At 42.5% G+C, this 14,075-nt stretch overlaps 1 protein-coding gene across 2 annotated transcripts in view; it reads left to right on the plus strand.

Annotated features, from left to right (window-relative positions):
* Positions 1 to 14,075, plus strand: part of TBC1D32 (TBC1 domain family member 32) — a 123,911-nt gene that overhangs the window by 47,788 nt on the left and 62,048 nt on the right. For both annotated transcript variants that reach the window (XR_012286659.1, XM_073665866.1), the window contains exons 15-21: positions 752 to 894; positions 2,539 to 2,663; positions 3,470 to 3,671; positions 4,064 to 4,146; positions 7,558 to 7,696; positions 8,189 to 8,276; positions 10,251 to 10,369. Coding sequence is in view for 1 of the 2 variants with exons in the window: in XM_073665866.1 (XP_073521967.1) it covers positions 752 to 894; positions 2,539 to 2,663; positions 3,470 to 3,671; positions 4,064 to 4,146; positions 7,558 to 7,696; positions 8,189 to 8,276; positions 10,251 to 10,369 (899 nt within the window). In the remaining variant the exon portion in view is untranslated. The remainder of the gene's footprint in view (positions 1 to 751; positions 895 to 2,538; positions 2,664 to 3,469; positions 3,672 to 4,063; positions 4,147 to 7,557; positions 7,697 to 8,188; positions 8,277 to 10,250; positions 10,370 to 14,075) is intronic.

Here is a 14,075-nt window from a genome sequence, read left to right on the forward strand (position 1 = left end):
TCATCAAAGCAAAAGGTGGCTACATTGAAGAACCTAGAATATAAGACATATTTTCAGTTGTTTCACACTTTTTTGTTAAGTATATAATTCCACATGTGTTAATTCATAGTTTTGATGCCTTCAGTGTGAATGTACAATTTTCATAGTCATGAACATACAGAAAAATCTTTAAATGAGAAGGTGTGTCTAAACTTTTGGTCTGTACTGTAGAAAGGTGAGGTGGGCTCTGGATTTATTTTTAGGAATTTGAAAATTAATGTGGATATATTGGCAAGAGATTTTGTTCTGCTGCTGGGAGTTTTCTTTGCTATGTTGTCTGTCTGACCAAGTGTCGAAACCTCTACGCACAAGAGGATCTGGAGTGGCATAGGGCACTGAACTGATTATTTGCTACTTTTTTGTGGTCAAGGTGGCTGGTTTCCTACAATGATGGGCTGCTACTCTCTGGAAAAGTCCATCATTTTACTGCTGTCTGAGAGTTGTAGTGGCAGATATCTCCTATATTTCAAGTGGGATTCAGACATTTCATAGTACTGGTGGCCATGTGTTTTAGAGAATCTGTATCGATCTAAGTTAATTTGCCCTCCATATACCATATTAGACTTTATGAAAGATGGTTTCAGCTAGAATTCCCCTTTTGTTATGGACCTGCACAGGTAAGGATGCCACAAGATCAAAAATGCTTTACACTGACGCCATTTAAAATGATTTCTATTCTAATTTTTTTGTAAATGCATTGTTGTACTCCCAGGCAGCTTTGCCCCAGCACATCTAGCAATGGAAGTTCTCCAAATTCTGTGTGATCGGAAAGAATGCGCCAGTGAATGTCTGTACACCGGGGCTGTTATATCCAGCCTCCTGTCTCCTATCCAAAAGCTGCTGAAAGGAAAAAAGGTCAGTGCTGGGACTCATTCTAATCCAATATACACATCCTAGCGCTGAGGGTTACTTGGAACAAAATAGAAAAATTCAGCTTTGTCTTTGTGTTTGTGGTCTGCCACCCCATCATCCTAGCATTCTCATTTTCTGCTATTTGAATGGGTAATTTACTTTGGATAATCCCTACTTTTTAGAAAGGTCGCTGCAATGCAATCATACGGGAAACTAAGCATTACACAAGCTTTGGAGCAAGGAATGCTTTGTTCGTCTGAACCAGGGATACCCCACTACTTGGACAACCCTTCTCAATTCTTATTTTTCCCCCTTTAAAATAATAGCCCCAATACTCACCGCTGTTCCAGTGGTGTCAGCACTCGCATTTCCGGGGATCGCATGACAATATTATGTCACGTAATCCCTGCAGCCAATCAGTGCTGGCTTCACGTTTCTCACCTTCGGACACATCACATACATCTGGAGGAAGTGCGAGCTACTCCGATTAGTGGACAACTCCTTCACAGGGAACCTGTCACCCGTTTTTTTGTGTATGAACAAATTCCACTACCTTTATCAGCGCTTGTGCTGTATTCCAAAATGTTGTACATTATCCTCTGACTCCCCCTGTATACCTCCAAAAAACCTTTTGAATTGCTCCCGCGCTGTATGCAAATCTGGGACGGTCCATTCCTATGGATATCATTGCTGCGGCGTCTGTCTCTGCTGGAAGTCTCCGTCCTCCGGCTTTCATTGATGTGGACGACGTGTCCTGCATCATCCACATAGCCAAAAGAAATCTCGCGATTGTGCAGGGACATCGCCGACTAGCGCAGGCGCACTTTGCTTTGCCCTACTGTGGGCAGAACATAAAACATAACTGGGCATGTGGACCATGCCGGCACCTGCGCAGTTATGTTTTTTGCTCTGCGCAGAGCAAAGTGCATCTGCGCAGGTGCGAGAAAACATTTGGCTATGTGGATGACGTAGGATATGTCATTCACATCAATCAAAGCTGGTGGACGATGACTACTTACAGAGAGAAGGAACAGACACCGCAGCAATGACGCCCATCACACCGGACTGTCCAGATTTGTACACGGCGCTGGAGCAATTCAAATGTTTTTTGGGGTATATACAAGGGGAGTCAGGGGATAATATACAACTTTATGGCATGCAGCACAGGCGCTGATGAAGGTGTTAGTATTTGTTCATATACAAAAAAAACTGGTGACAGGTTCCCTTTAACTCAAAATGCCCCAAAAGAATATAGGAAGATTTTTTTTTTTTAAATTGCCCAAACCTTTTAATAGGTTGGCATATATGACGTAGCTGCTTCCCTTCTTTTCTTGCATGAAATATAAAATATTTAATTTAACATGTCTTAATGTCATTTTTAGAAGTCTAGGTGGTCGCCAATATGGCATGTCTAGGCCACTCATTCCCGTGATGTGACAACTCATGTGGCAGCTGTAATGGCCACCATATTGGTTATACCCAGACACCATCTAACACTGGGCTGCCGTGTACCTTTCATCATCACTATTACAGCAGGATTGTGTTACCACAATCTGAACAGTTACTGGGGATATTTAGATTTTTGTAGGCGATGTATGTGACTAGCGCTCTTATAATGTCATTCATGATTTCTTTATGTGTTTTCAGGTTCACCAGAACTGTGATGAATGCACACTGACATTTCTTGCTGATATTTTGGCCAGGATTGCCTCTAATGAAGCAGGGCTCTCCTTACTTCTCTATGGAGAAAAGACAGATTCTCCTAAAGATGGGTAAGGTCTGCTGGAAAATTAGTCTCAGGGATTCTCCATGTCAGACCATTGATGTAAAGTGGCAGCTGGGTCTCCTAACCTGCGGGATATAATGCTTAGTATATGAATACACCACTTTGGCTCAGATCTGACTCCCTTGCACCACTCATGGTCCTCTGTATTGAGCTTGATCACCAATACATAGAAGTTGTCCAAGGCAGATTTCATCCTTATGTATCTTTCTTCAAGCAAAGTAAGTTATGAAATAAACCACATAGGGCTGATTCATAAAGATTGGCGTCAGGCAAACCAGTCTTAATGAAGAGGCTTCCAGGAGAACAAAATGCTTTATTCAATAAGAATGAATTAGCTTTTTTAGATCTACCTGGCTACCACACATAGAGCCACCTTGACAATTACAAGATGTGGCAGGTTCAGCGTTTTGTACCTTTTTCACTTATTTGCCTAAAAAAAGCATTTTGCAATGCCTTAAAAACATGTGCTGCCCCACAGCGTTGTTGTTATATGCCATTTTAGGCAGCACACAATATTTTATCATTTAAGAACAAGTACTGCATCTAGTGATTGACTACATAGCTCACCCATTAGACTGCGGAAACATCCATGGAATAAATTCATGTTGCCTACTCATAGTAAGAAGCTGTAAGATGAGCTGAAAAAATAAGACAAAACATTCTTTTCTTCTTTTTGTCAGTCATCTCACTCATTGAATGGTGTCTCTGCTGATAAACTTGTATGTATGGGCATAGTTCTGCAGATATGTCCTTGTAATCACCCAATCCTAAATCTTGCATATGTCATTGCAGTTCCATAGGGGCTCATGTCATTGCTCAATTTTCCAAGAAGCTTCTCAACGACGATATTACCATGTTAACGGAATCAGATCTACTGCCTGTCTTGAAAGGATCATTCCTATTTGTGTGTCGTCAAATGTACCAGACTTGTGAAGGTCTCCAAGTCTTGACTCCTTACCAACTACATGTATGCATTGCAGGAGCCTGGAGAAAGGTAACATCTATTTCCATTAAATACAAGATGCCAGTTTCTCACCAGCAGGTCATAATATAATTACAAGTGATATACACAAAAAGAGAATAATGTTTTTACTGATACCATTTTGGGACAGATATGATGTTTTGATTGCTTATTACAGCATTTTTTGTGATATTGCAGCGACCAAAAAACCCGTAATTTTATCGTTCTTGAATTTTTGATAGATCGGACTTTTCTGAATTCGGCGATACCCCATATGTGTATTTTTTATTATCTTTTAAATGGGGGAAATGTCAAGTATTCTGTCTACATATATTTGTAAAGTGTATTTTCTATGCTATGTCCTCAGTTAGCAAATAAAAATATCTACATCGTGTTGCTACAGTACTACTCTTATTTGTTCACAGACCGTTTTAATTTCTGAAAGGACTCCAACTCCTGTCGCTGGAGCGATGTCTCTATCATCCGGAAGTCAGGATTCCCAAGGGGTGTAAGTATATATTCTATTGTTAGTCCCCCACTAACATGCCATTAAAACATGGCAGAAGACAGCATTGTCAGAGCAAAGCACATGATTAGAGCCTTCAATTTATTGATTGGTAGGTGTTTTTATTTTCTATATAACATGCCAGAAATACGTCACATAAGAGCAGAATTAAAGGGAATCTGTCAGCAGGTTTTTGCTATGTAATCGAAGAGCACCATAGTGTAGAAGAAGAGACCCTGATTCCAGGAATGTGTCACTTACTAGGTTGTGTTTTGTTGTTTCAGTACAATCAGTGTTTTATCAGCAGGAGATTATCACTACAGGACAACTTGGCAGGTACAGGTTAGTCCAACCACCAGGGCTGTGGAGTCGGTAAGCCAAACCTCCGACTCCAACGCCTCAATTTCCATGACCCCAACTCCGCGACTCCGACTCCCTCATACATGGCTCATGTTTAAGTGATAAATTTACTGTAGTAAAATGGTAACATCAGGCTTTTAATCATTATTATGATACAATAATCAAGCTATTTAGATAGAACATAACATATATTTATTGCAATACAACTTTAGAACACAAAAACTTTTGCATATTTACAGTTTATTATGCACTATGCAGTAGGTGCAAAAAACAGTTTTCAACAAAAACGTACTGAATAACATTTGTGCAGTCTATGAATTTGTTCTGAGAAATAGTATCGCCTCCATCAGATCCTCCTTCATAGATGACCTCAAATCTGACCTAATTATTTTAAGGCTAGAGAACAACCTCTCTATACTAACTTGGGTTGGTGGCAAAGAAGTAACCACATGGGCAACATCTATAACAATTTCAGGGTATAAAGGAATTGCCTCGTGCACAGTCAGTTATGATGAACGATTGAACTCTTCTACATCTTTGAGAGCAAGTGAAAAATATTGTAATTCCACAATTGCCCCCTTTCCAGCACATCTCTTCAAGAAGGAATCCATTTTAAGGGTTTTGGCAGCAATAGCTAATTTCCTCACTTTGCTAATCAGAGTTGCAGCATATCCCTCTTGCAGACTATCTCCTATTGCCAGCTGCAACGTGTGCACAACACAGCTTCTGTAGGAATATCTGTTTGTTCCTCCGTTATGGGAATAGGACTGTGGCCTTTTATCTCCAACATACTGAATCTGAAATGTTCTTCTAGCTGCTGTTCACTTTCATTATTCTCATTCATCAGTTTAATTGTACTTATCATGTTTGAAGCATTATCAGTTATAATAGCAAGAACCTGTTCTTTTTTGTTCTTAATCCTGCTATCCTGTTCACTCCAGCAGTTCTGAGATGAGTGCAGGCATTCCTTCCCTGTGTGTTTTTTTTTTACCCTTATCTGTAGAGGAGGAGCTTCACTACTTATCATGTACATAAACTGCAGCACAGATTCATCTCATCTAAAAGTCTAGACCCTTAGATCAGGAATAAGACAGACATTTATAGGACATTTCATAACTTTCCCAAACTCTTCTGAAAAAATATTCCCCACAAACTACACTGAACTACTGTACCCAATTTATTATATATTTTAAGAGTCGGTCCATTTTATATCGACTCCGACTCCACAGCCCTGCCAACCAAGCCCCCAGCACTGATTAGCAGCTTTCTGTCACTATACCATGTACACAGAAAGCTGTGGTGTGGGTTCGGTTATACACACTGTACAACTGGGCTCTGCTAGATCTGCAGCAGAGAAAACTGTGATTCTGTCATAATTAATGCACCTAGTAAACTAAGTGATACGTTGCTGGAATCAAGGTCTCTGTCCCTACCTCCTGCTGGTATCAGATTATATAGCAAAGACCTGTTGACAGATTACATTTAACAAAATGACATCTAACCTGTCAGATCGGCCAATATATGCTTTGTAGTATAAAGATGTGCAAACATTCTACAGTAAAAGTGATGTAATATTTAATAAAGAAGATCTATTAACAATCCTGTTATGATATATGTTTCTATTTCCTACAAAAACGTCTATTCTGGGCCATCTTTTCATAAAACTGTGTATGGTGCTGTTCCTCTGTTGTCACTGCTGGATATTTATGGATAAATTGACGATCTTGCCATTCTCCTGTTGATGTGTCCGTACACATTTTAACACTGTCATGATCTAAACTCAGAGTATTAGGGTATGTTCCAACACCCCTTAAATAAGGCTACACATTTTATTGTGGAAACGGTGCAGGTTTGGGCTGCTGATTTTCTTTGTGTAATTTATTTATAAAGTTAGTGGATATTCCTCTTGCAAATGTGCTGACTGAGAATAGGGAATGCATATATAAAATTGTATTAACTTTCTGATGAATTTTTAGACAGTACATATGGCAGACTTAGTATTTCTATGTACATGGTATATTGACAATAACCTGCTAATCAGTTTCCCAGGGGTGTGGTTGGACCAGGAGGAACATTTAGCCTGACAGAGATAAAAACACTTTATCTCCTACTGATAAAATACTTATTGTGTTGAATCCACAACACACAGCTTAATAAATGACAAATTGCTGAAATCAGTGTCTCCGCCCCTACCTCATGCTGTCCTCAGATTACATAACAAAAACCTGCTGACAGATTCCCTTTAAACACTTGGTGACATCTGCCATATATGTATGGAGGATGTGCACACGGAGTGCTTGCTGTGTTGTATGCATTTGGAGGGTTAGAAATGGGGAAATTGCTTCCGGTGCACATTGCATATGGTTAGGCTTAATAGGGGATTGTTAATTCTACCACTAACTGTAAAACTACAGAATTGCAGTGTATTGGATAGCAATCAAGTAATTGCAGGTTCAAGACTCTTACAGGAGTTGTCCAGGCTTGGGGTTCAAGTCGGCAATCACTCTATGTGACTGCAGACTTGTGAATCCTCACAGTGCGCATGCAGCCAATATTCGCCCCGGAGCGAGCGGTCATATGACCACAAGTATACAATTTGCATACTTCCAGTCACATTCCGACTAGTCGTGTTTGGCCTTGCTCAATTCACTTGTATTAAGCAAGGGCGCGCACGTCTAGTCATCACATGACCGCTTGTATACAATCGCATACTTTCAGTGATATGCCCGTCCACTGCCGGCATCGGAGACGCCTGACAGAACGCAGTGTGCACGCTGTGAAGATTCACAAGTCTGCAGTCACATAGAGGGAGAGAGACCATTTCAGAGAGAGACCCTGGCTTGTCTGTCTCTTAGCTAAAGCTCACATTTTGGCTGGTCACTCACCAGCCTTCACACATTCCACTCTGTTACTTCCATTTCCTGGTTCTTAGCAACACACTGCAGGTGCACTCCTAATCCAGACCTGCAGTGCTAGGACTTAACCCTCACCTACCTGGCCTTGCTACAGTACATATAATGTTTCAGTGTTGTAATGTTTCTTTTTGTGCCATAGATTGGTTTGGGAGGAATCCTTACTGGACAGCTTGTTAAATTTTGCATCTACTCCAAGAGGACTTCTCCTTCTCCAGCAGACTGGAACCATCAATGAGTGTATACATTATATGTTTGTCAGATTTACTAAAAAACTACAGGTAAGTTGACATAAGATTGTAGAATTAAGAGGGAGACTTTGAAAATGGAATTTTAGATTAAATAAAATATGTGGGAAGAAGATTATAATATTAATAGATTTATCGTTACTGTGTTAGAAGTGCTTAAAATGATAGCCCAGCTGTACTTTGTCCTTTTCCTAGCTTTGTTTTTCTAGATAATGATGAGTGGGCATGTATATGTGGGGGAGGGAGTGGAGCAGCTGTCACCCCAACAAGCGTTCTGCTGACGGCTATCTAAGGTGTGTGGTCACCTGGACTAATGCGATTCTGCGGCTGATAGCGGTCACCCTCCTCAAGCTCTTCTCACACACTGCAGCTAAGCAGCATACACCAATTATTATATTAGTGCCTTTATGGAGCAGTTTTAAAAACTGCTGGATGTTGCATTATTTAATCATGATGCTTCAATATCAAACACATGCTTAGTAGTTACATGTCTCTGAAATACCTATATTGATCTATTTTTTGCAGGTTAACAGAAGTGAAAAATTTGGCTATGGGGTTTTGGTAACACAGGTAGCAGCGACAGCGCCTGGTGCAGTAGCCCTCCAAAAATCAGGTAATATTTGTATGAAATAATTGCAGTTATCATTTTTGTTGTAAAACGTCCCTATTCACTCATCCCTCAAGTGTCTCTAATTTTTTACATCTTAAAAATGAATGTGAAGTGATCAAAAGTTTTTTTTGTTGTTAATTATTTTACATCTGAATAGATACAAAATCCTTCCATTTTTATTTAATATAACTGTAGAAAAAAAAAAGACCTGGACAGCACATCCAAAACGTATGCATAAATCGACTGTGGCTAAGCTAAAGTTTACAAAACTGAACACGAGATTCTTAGTTTAACATTATGATCAGAATGTATCAAGCCCACTGCCATGACACGGCGAATGTCTTTGTAGGTCCCTAAACTTAAAAGTGCGGCGCCATGATGTGACCAGCGCTGAAGCAATACCGCACCAGTACGGGGGCAACCGAGGTGGCCCTTAGCACCCATGCTGCAAGGCAAAGCCCCCAAGGCTCTAGATCTCCCAACCCCACAGGCACAGCAACAATGGCCGCTACACGGCACCAATTTAATTTAACAGGATATCTTTATGACACTTGGAGCTTCTTTTCCTGATACAGGGCTCCAAATTACATTCACAAAGTAGTGAGAGCAAAAGGGGAGATTTTTAACTCTGCAGCCACCCTTCTGTGTTTGTCTCTGGTCCCAGTCGTGCTAAAGGGGTTTCTTAAAGAGAACAGCTTTTTGCATTAATCTCACATATATAAGTTGGCTATAAACTGTTACAAAACTGAATGATGCTTCCACTTTTCAGAAGGCTGAAGATCTAGTGTACAGGGTACCCCAAGCTTTTGTTTAAGGGGCTGTACACTGACCTAAGACAATGAGATAAAAAAGATCATGGGGAGCGGACTTTTGCTTTTCTATGTTATCTTCATAGCGTATCTTCACGACATCCAAGTCGGAAGCGGGTGTATGTGAGTCCGCCCGCTACTCGGCAGGTAATGGCTGTGTGCTACCGCCAGGGCCTGCCTCTAACAATCATGGGTGTCGCGAAGCACCGCCTGCAATTGTTAAATGCCACTGTCAAGTGTTAAACTGCGCAGTAAAACATGATCACGGGGTGCCGTGGGTTGCTATGACAGCCGGGGGTCTGAAGACCACCCGGCGTATATTTTTAGAGAGCGTCCTGGAAACCCTGATTATGGCCAGGCTTCAAAGGAGACAGTGATTTTTGCTATATACAGCAATACTGTGGTATTGCTGTATATAGCACAAGCGATTATACAGTCACAGCTTCAAGTTCCCTAAGGGGACTAGTAAGAACAGTGAAAAGTAAAGAAAAAATGTTTTAAAATCCGGAAAAAAATAAAAAATACATAAAAGTTCAAATCTCCCCCTTATACACACACGTATGTGGTGTACAATTACATTTTTTTGGTCGCTACAGTACAACAAAAATGCTGTAACAAGCGACCAAACATCATATCTATCCCAAAGTGATTTCACTTAAAACGTTGTTTCGTCCTACAACAAATAAGCCGTCAAACAGCTCCATTGACCGAAAAATTAAAGCATTACGGGGCTCAGAAAATGGCAACACAACCCTCCAAATTTTTTTTTTCCAACTTCTTCTTTTTTTTCACCACTAAAATAATAAAAAAAAGCTGGACGTTTGGTATCCCTGTAATCTTATTGGTGAGGAGAATCCTATTGCGAGGTCTTTTTTTTTTTACCAAAAAATGTACACCGTAAAAACAATTCCCAAAAAATAATGTCTGAATTGCATTTTTTTTCACAATTTCACCGCAGTTGGAATTGTTTTCCAGTACAATATGTGGTAAAATCAACAAAAAACAAGCCCTCATATGTCTATGTGGACAGAAAAATAAAGTTATGGCTCTGGGAAGAAGTGGAGGAAAAAACTAAAACGCAAAAACGGAAATTGGCTGCGTAGTGAAGGGTTAAACCTAAGCTGCATTGTTATTGGTCACTGAACATGTTTGTCACCATTTCTTCCAGGCTTCATCCAGACTTTTGTATCTGAGTTGTGGGCTGCTCTTGAATGTGGAAGGGATGATGTCAGGGTTATTCATCCCAAACCCACCCCTGTGGACCCTATAGACAGGAGCTGCCAGAAGGTAAATGTGAAGGTTGTAATACATTGACAACTGAAAATCATAAAGCGGTCTTTTTTTTCAGAACTAACAACATAAGTTATGTGATGCATTTTCCGATACTGTGAAGAACTCTTAAGGAGTCACCTATATTTTACTTGTATTCTTGTGTAGAGGGACATATCTACATCCCAATTTAAGGATGTCTTGTTTATGTTACCCACTTTCTAAAAAGTTATTAGAATATTTCAAGTCCCCCATATACTGTATTCCTATTTTTTGGTGCGATCACGCTTGCAAAACAAACCAAAAAAAGAATACACACACACAGCGGGTGAAATTAGTATTGAACACCAATTTTAACACCCATCCAATCCACGTAGGCAAAGAAATCAAACTGTAGATGTCCATAAACTAAGTTCTGAGTAATAGTGAGAAATGTCACAGGGAAAAAGTATTGAACACACTTACTGAAATTTATTTACTACTTCATGCAAAAGCCTTTGTTGGTGGTGAAAGCTTTAAGACACCTCCTGTATGGAGAAACTAGTCGCATACATTGCTCAGGTGTAATTTTGGCCCATTCTGCCATACAAACGCTCTTCAAACGTGGACTCCTTCTATGAGCTATTCCATAAATTTTCTATAGGATTCAGGTAAGATGACTGGGTGGGCCATTCTAGCAGTTTTATTTTCTTTCTCTGAAATCAGTTGAGAGTTTTATTGGCTGTGTGTTTGTGATCAATGGCTTGCTGAAATGTCCACCCTCATTTCATCTTCATCATTCTTGTAGATGGCAGCAGATTTTTTATCAAAAATGTCTCGGTACATTTGTCCATTCATCCTTCCTTCAATTATATGAAGTTTGCCAGTGCCGTACGCTGTAAAACATCCCCACACCTCCAAACTTCACTGTTGGTATGGTGTTTTTGGGATGATATGCAGTGCCTTTTGGCCTCCAAACATTTTGTATATAATGAGACCAAAATGTAACTCTTTTGATGCCATCTGACCAGACTATAGTCTCCCTGTATTTCACAGGTGTAGCATACCTGGCGGCGTTCTTGCATGGTGTTCCATCTCTCATCATGCAAGATCGCAAACTTCATCTCCCGCCCAGCTTCCTGGTCTGGCTTCTTTCCTTGTGCTCTGCTCTGCTCCACTTTGGCTGCATAGGGCGACGCCCGCTGAACTTCCTGTTTCTTGTACCTGCTGCGGACACGCCCCTGTTGCACCTTCAGCCTATTGCTGTCCATCTTTGGGTATTTATACCACCTTCTTCCTCAAGATGGCGCCTGAGCATTGTTTCTTGTCAGTTGGCTTTTTGTCTCTGACATGCCAGGTCCTATCCTGTTTTCCTGCCTGTTTTCCAGTTCTGTGTCTGAACTGTGGTCTGTTCTTGTGAACACGCTTCTTGCCTGTTCTTTCGCCTTCTAGGGGCCGTATTCCTAGATCTGCCTGTCTGTGCCTTGCGGTATCTGTTCCCGTCTGAACAGAGTCCTGTTTGTGTCTCTGCCTTGCGGTATCTGTTCCCGTCTGAACAGAGTCCTGTTTGTGTCCCTGCCTTGCGGTATCTGTTCCCGTCTGAACAGAGTCCTGTTTGTGTCTCTGCCTTGCGGTATCTGTTCCCGTCTGAACAGAGTCCTGTTTGTGTCCCTGCCTTGCGGTATCTGTTCCCGTCTGAACAGAGTCCTGTTTGTGTTCCTGCCTTGCGGTATCTGTTCCCGTCTGAACAGAGTCCTGTTTGTGTCCCTGCCTTGCGGTATCTGTTCCCATCTGAACAGAGTCCTGTTTGTGTCTCTGCCTTGCGGTATCTGTTCCCGTCTGAACAGAGTCCTGTTTGTGTCCCTGCCTGGCGGTATCTGTTCCCGTCTGAACAGAGTCCTGTTTGTGTTCCTGCCTTGCTGTCTCTGTTCCCGTTCCTCTGTTCCCTGTTGTCTGTGCCTCGTTTCTACTTTAACCTTGTCTCCCTTTTCCCTCTGTCTGTTTTCTGCGTCTTTCTGCAGAGTCTGAACCCGCTCCTAAATTCCTTCTCGTCGTCTCTGTACCTCTGTTGTGAATTTAGTGTACGCTCGCTACTTCTATGTAAGTACTCTGCGTGCTTCTGGTTCTGCCTTTCCTTCTCCGTCTGTTCTTTGTGAACAGAGTCCTATCCCCTTGCCTTGTTTACCGCTCTGCGGTGTCCGCTCTGCTCCTGCTTAGCTTGCCGCTCTTGCGGTTTCTGCTCTGCTCCTGCCTTGTTTACCGCTCTGCGGTGTCCGCTCTGCTCCTGCTTAGCTTGCCGCTCTTGCGGTTTCTGCTCTGCTCCTGCCTTGTTTACCGCTCTGCGGTGTCCGCTCTGCTCTTGCTTAGCTTGCCGCTCTTGCGGTTTCTGCTCTGCTCCTGCCTTGTTTACCGCTCTGCGGTGTCCGCTCTGCTCCTGCTTAGCTTGCCGCTCTTGCGGTTTCTGCTCTGCTCCTGCCTTGTTTACCGCTCTGCGGTGTCCGCTCTGCTCCTGCTTAGCTTGCCGCTCTTGCGGTTTCTGCTCTGCTCCTGCCTTGTTTACCGCTCTGCGGTGTCCGCTCTGCTCCTGCTTAGCTTGCCGCTCTTGCGGTTTTCACTCTGCTCTTGCCTTGTTTGCCGCTCCTGCGGTTTCTGCTCTGCTCTTATCTTGCTTACTGCTTCTGCGGTTTCCGCCCTGCCCTGCTTCTGCCCGCTGCTCCGGCAGTCCTGTCCTGCCCTGCTTGTGCTCGCTGCTCCTGCAGCCCCGTCCTGCTCTGTTCTTGCCCACCGCTTCGGGCGTTCCCTCTCTGCTGTGGTTGTCTACCGCATCTGCGGTTCTGTGACCCAGTCTGTACTGGGTCTTAACCTCTCTGTGCTCCAGCCCGTCCTTTCGGCCAGTACCTCCCTGCCTGCATACTCACCTGTATCCACCCATCTGCATACCTGCCGTGTTTGCTTACATCCACCAGTCTGTGCCAGCCTAACCTGCCGGTTCCAGTAATCCCAGTGTGGGTCAACCCCCGTGTCCGGAGTTTGACCTGGAGTAGCACCTGGTCCCTCTGCCCGGTTTCTCCCTGGTGCACTGGCGTCGTATGCCGTCGTGCCACCTTGGTCGGATCGGCCAGATACTTAGTCACGCCCCTCCAGGCACTCTCCGGTCCATGGTCCAGTGGAACCACAACACCCGCACACGCCAGTCAGTCCGGGCGTGTGCATAACAACAGGCTTGTCTAAATGTTGTTGAGCAAACGTTAAACGTGCTTGCACATGCTTTTTATTCAGCAATGGAGTCTTGCATAGTGTATCTGCTGATTCAAGGTCTTTCTGTAGCTCTCCGTAGTTGGTCCTTGGCTCTTGAACAACTCTTCCGATAATTCTTTTCACTCCTCTGTCTGAAATCTTGCAGGGAGCACCTGTTCATGGCCGATTTATGGTGAAATTATGTTCTTCCCACTTCCAGATTATAGCTCCAACAGTGCTCACTGAAATCTTCAGTTGTTTAGAAATTCTTCTGTAACCAATGCCATCAGTGTGTTTTGCAACAATAAGGTTGCAAAGGTATTGAGACAGCTCACTGGTTTTATCCATCATGAGATGTTTCTTGTGTGGTACCTCGGTGAGACACCTTTTTATAGGTCATCACTTGATATTATTTTTCATGAAGTGGCAGGATTGCTTTCTTATTACCGATAGATTTCAGCTGGTGTCATGATTTTCCATGGCTTTTTGCTCCTCTCTTTCTTCATGT

Source organism: Phyllobates terribilis, unplaced genomic scaffold (genome assembly GCF_046119375.1).
Source record: "Phyllobates terribilis strain yellow unplaced genomic scaffold, ASM4611937v1 Scaffold_2__4_contigs__length_985480577, whole genome shotgun sequence".
Lineage (NCBI taxonomy): Eukaryota > Metazoa > Chordata > Amphibia > Anura > Dendrobatidae > Phyllobates > Phyllobates terribilis.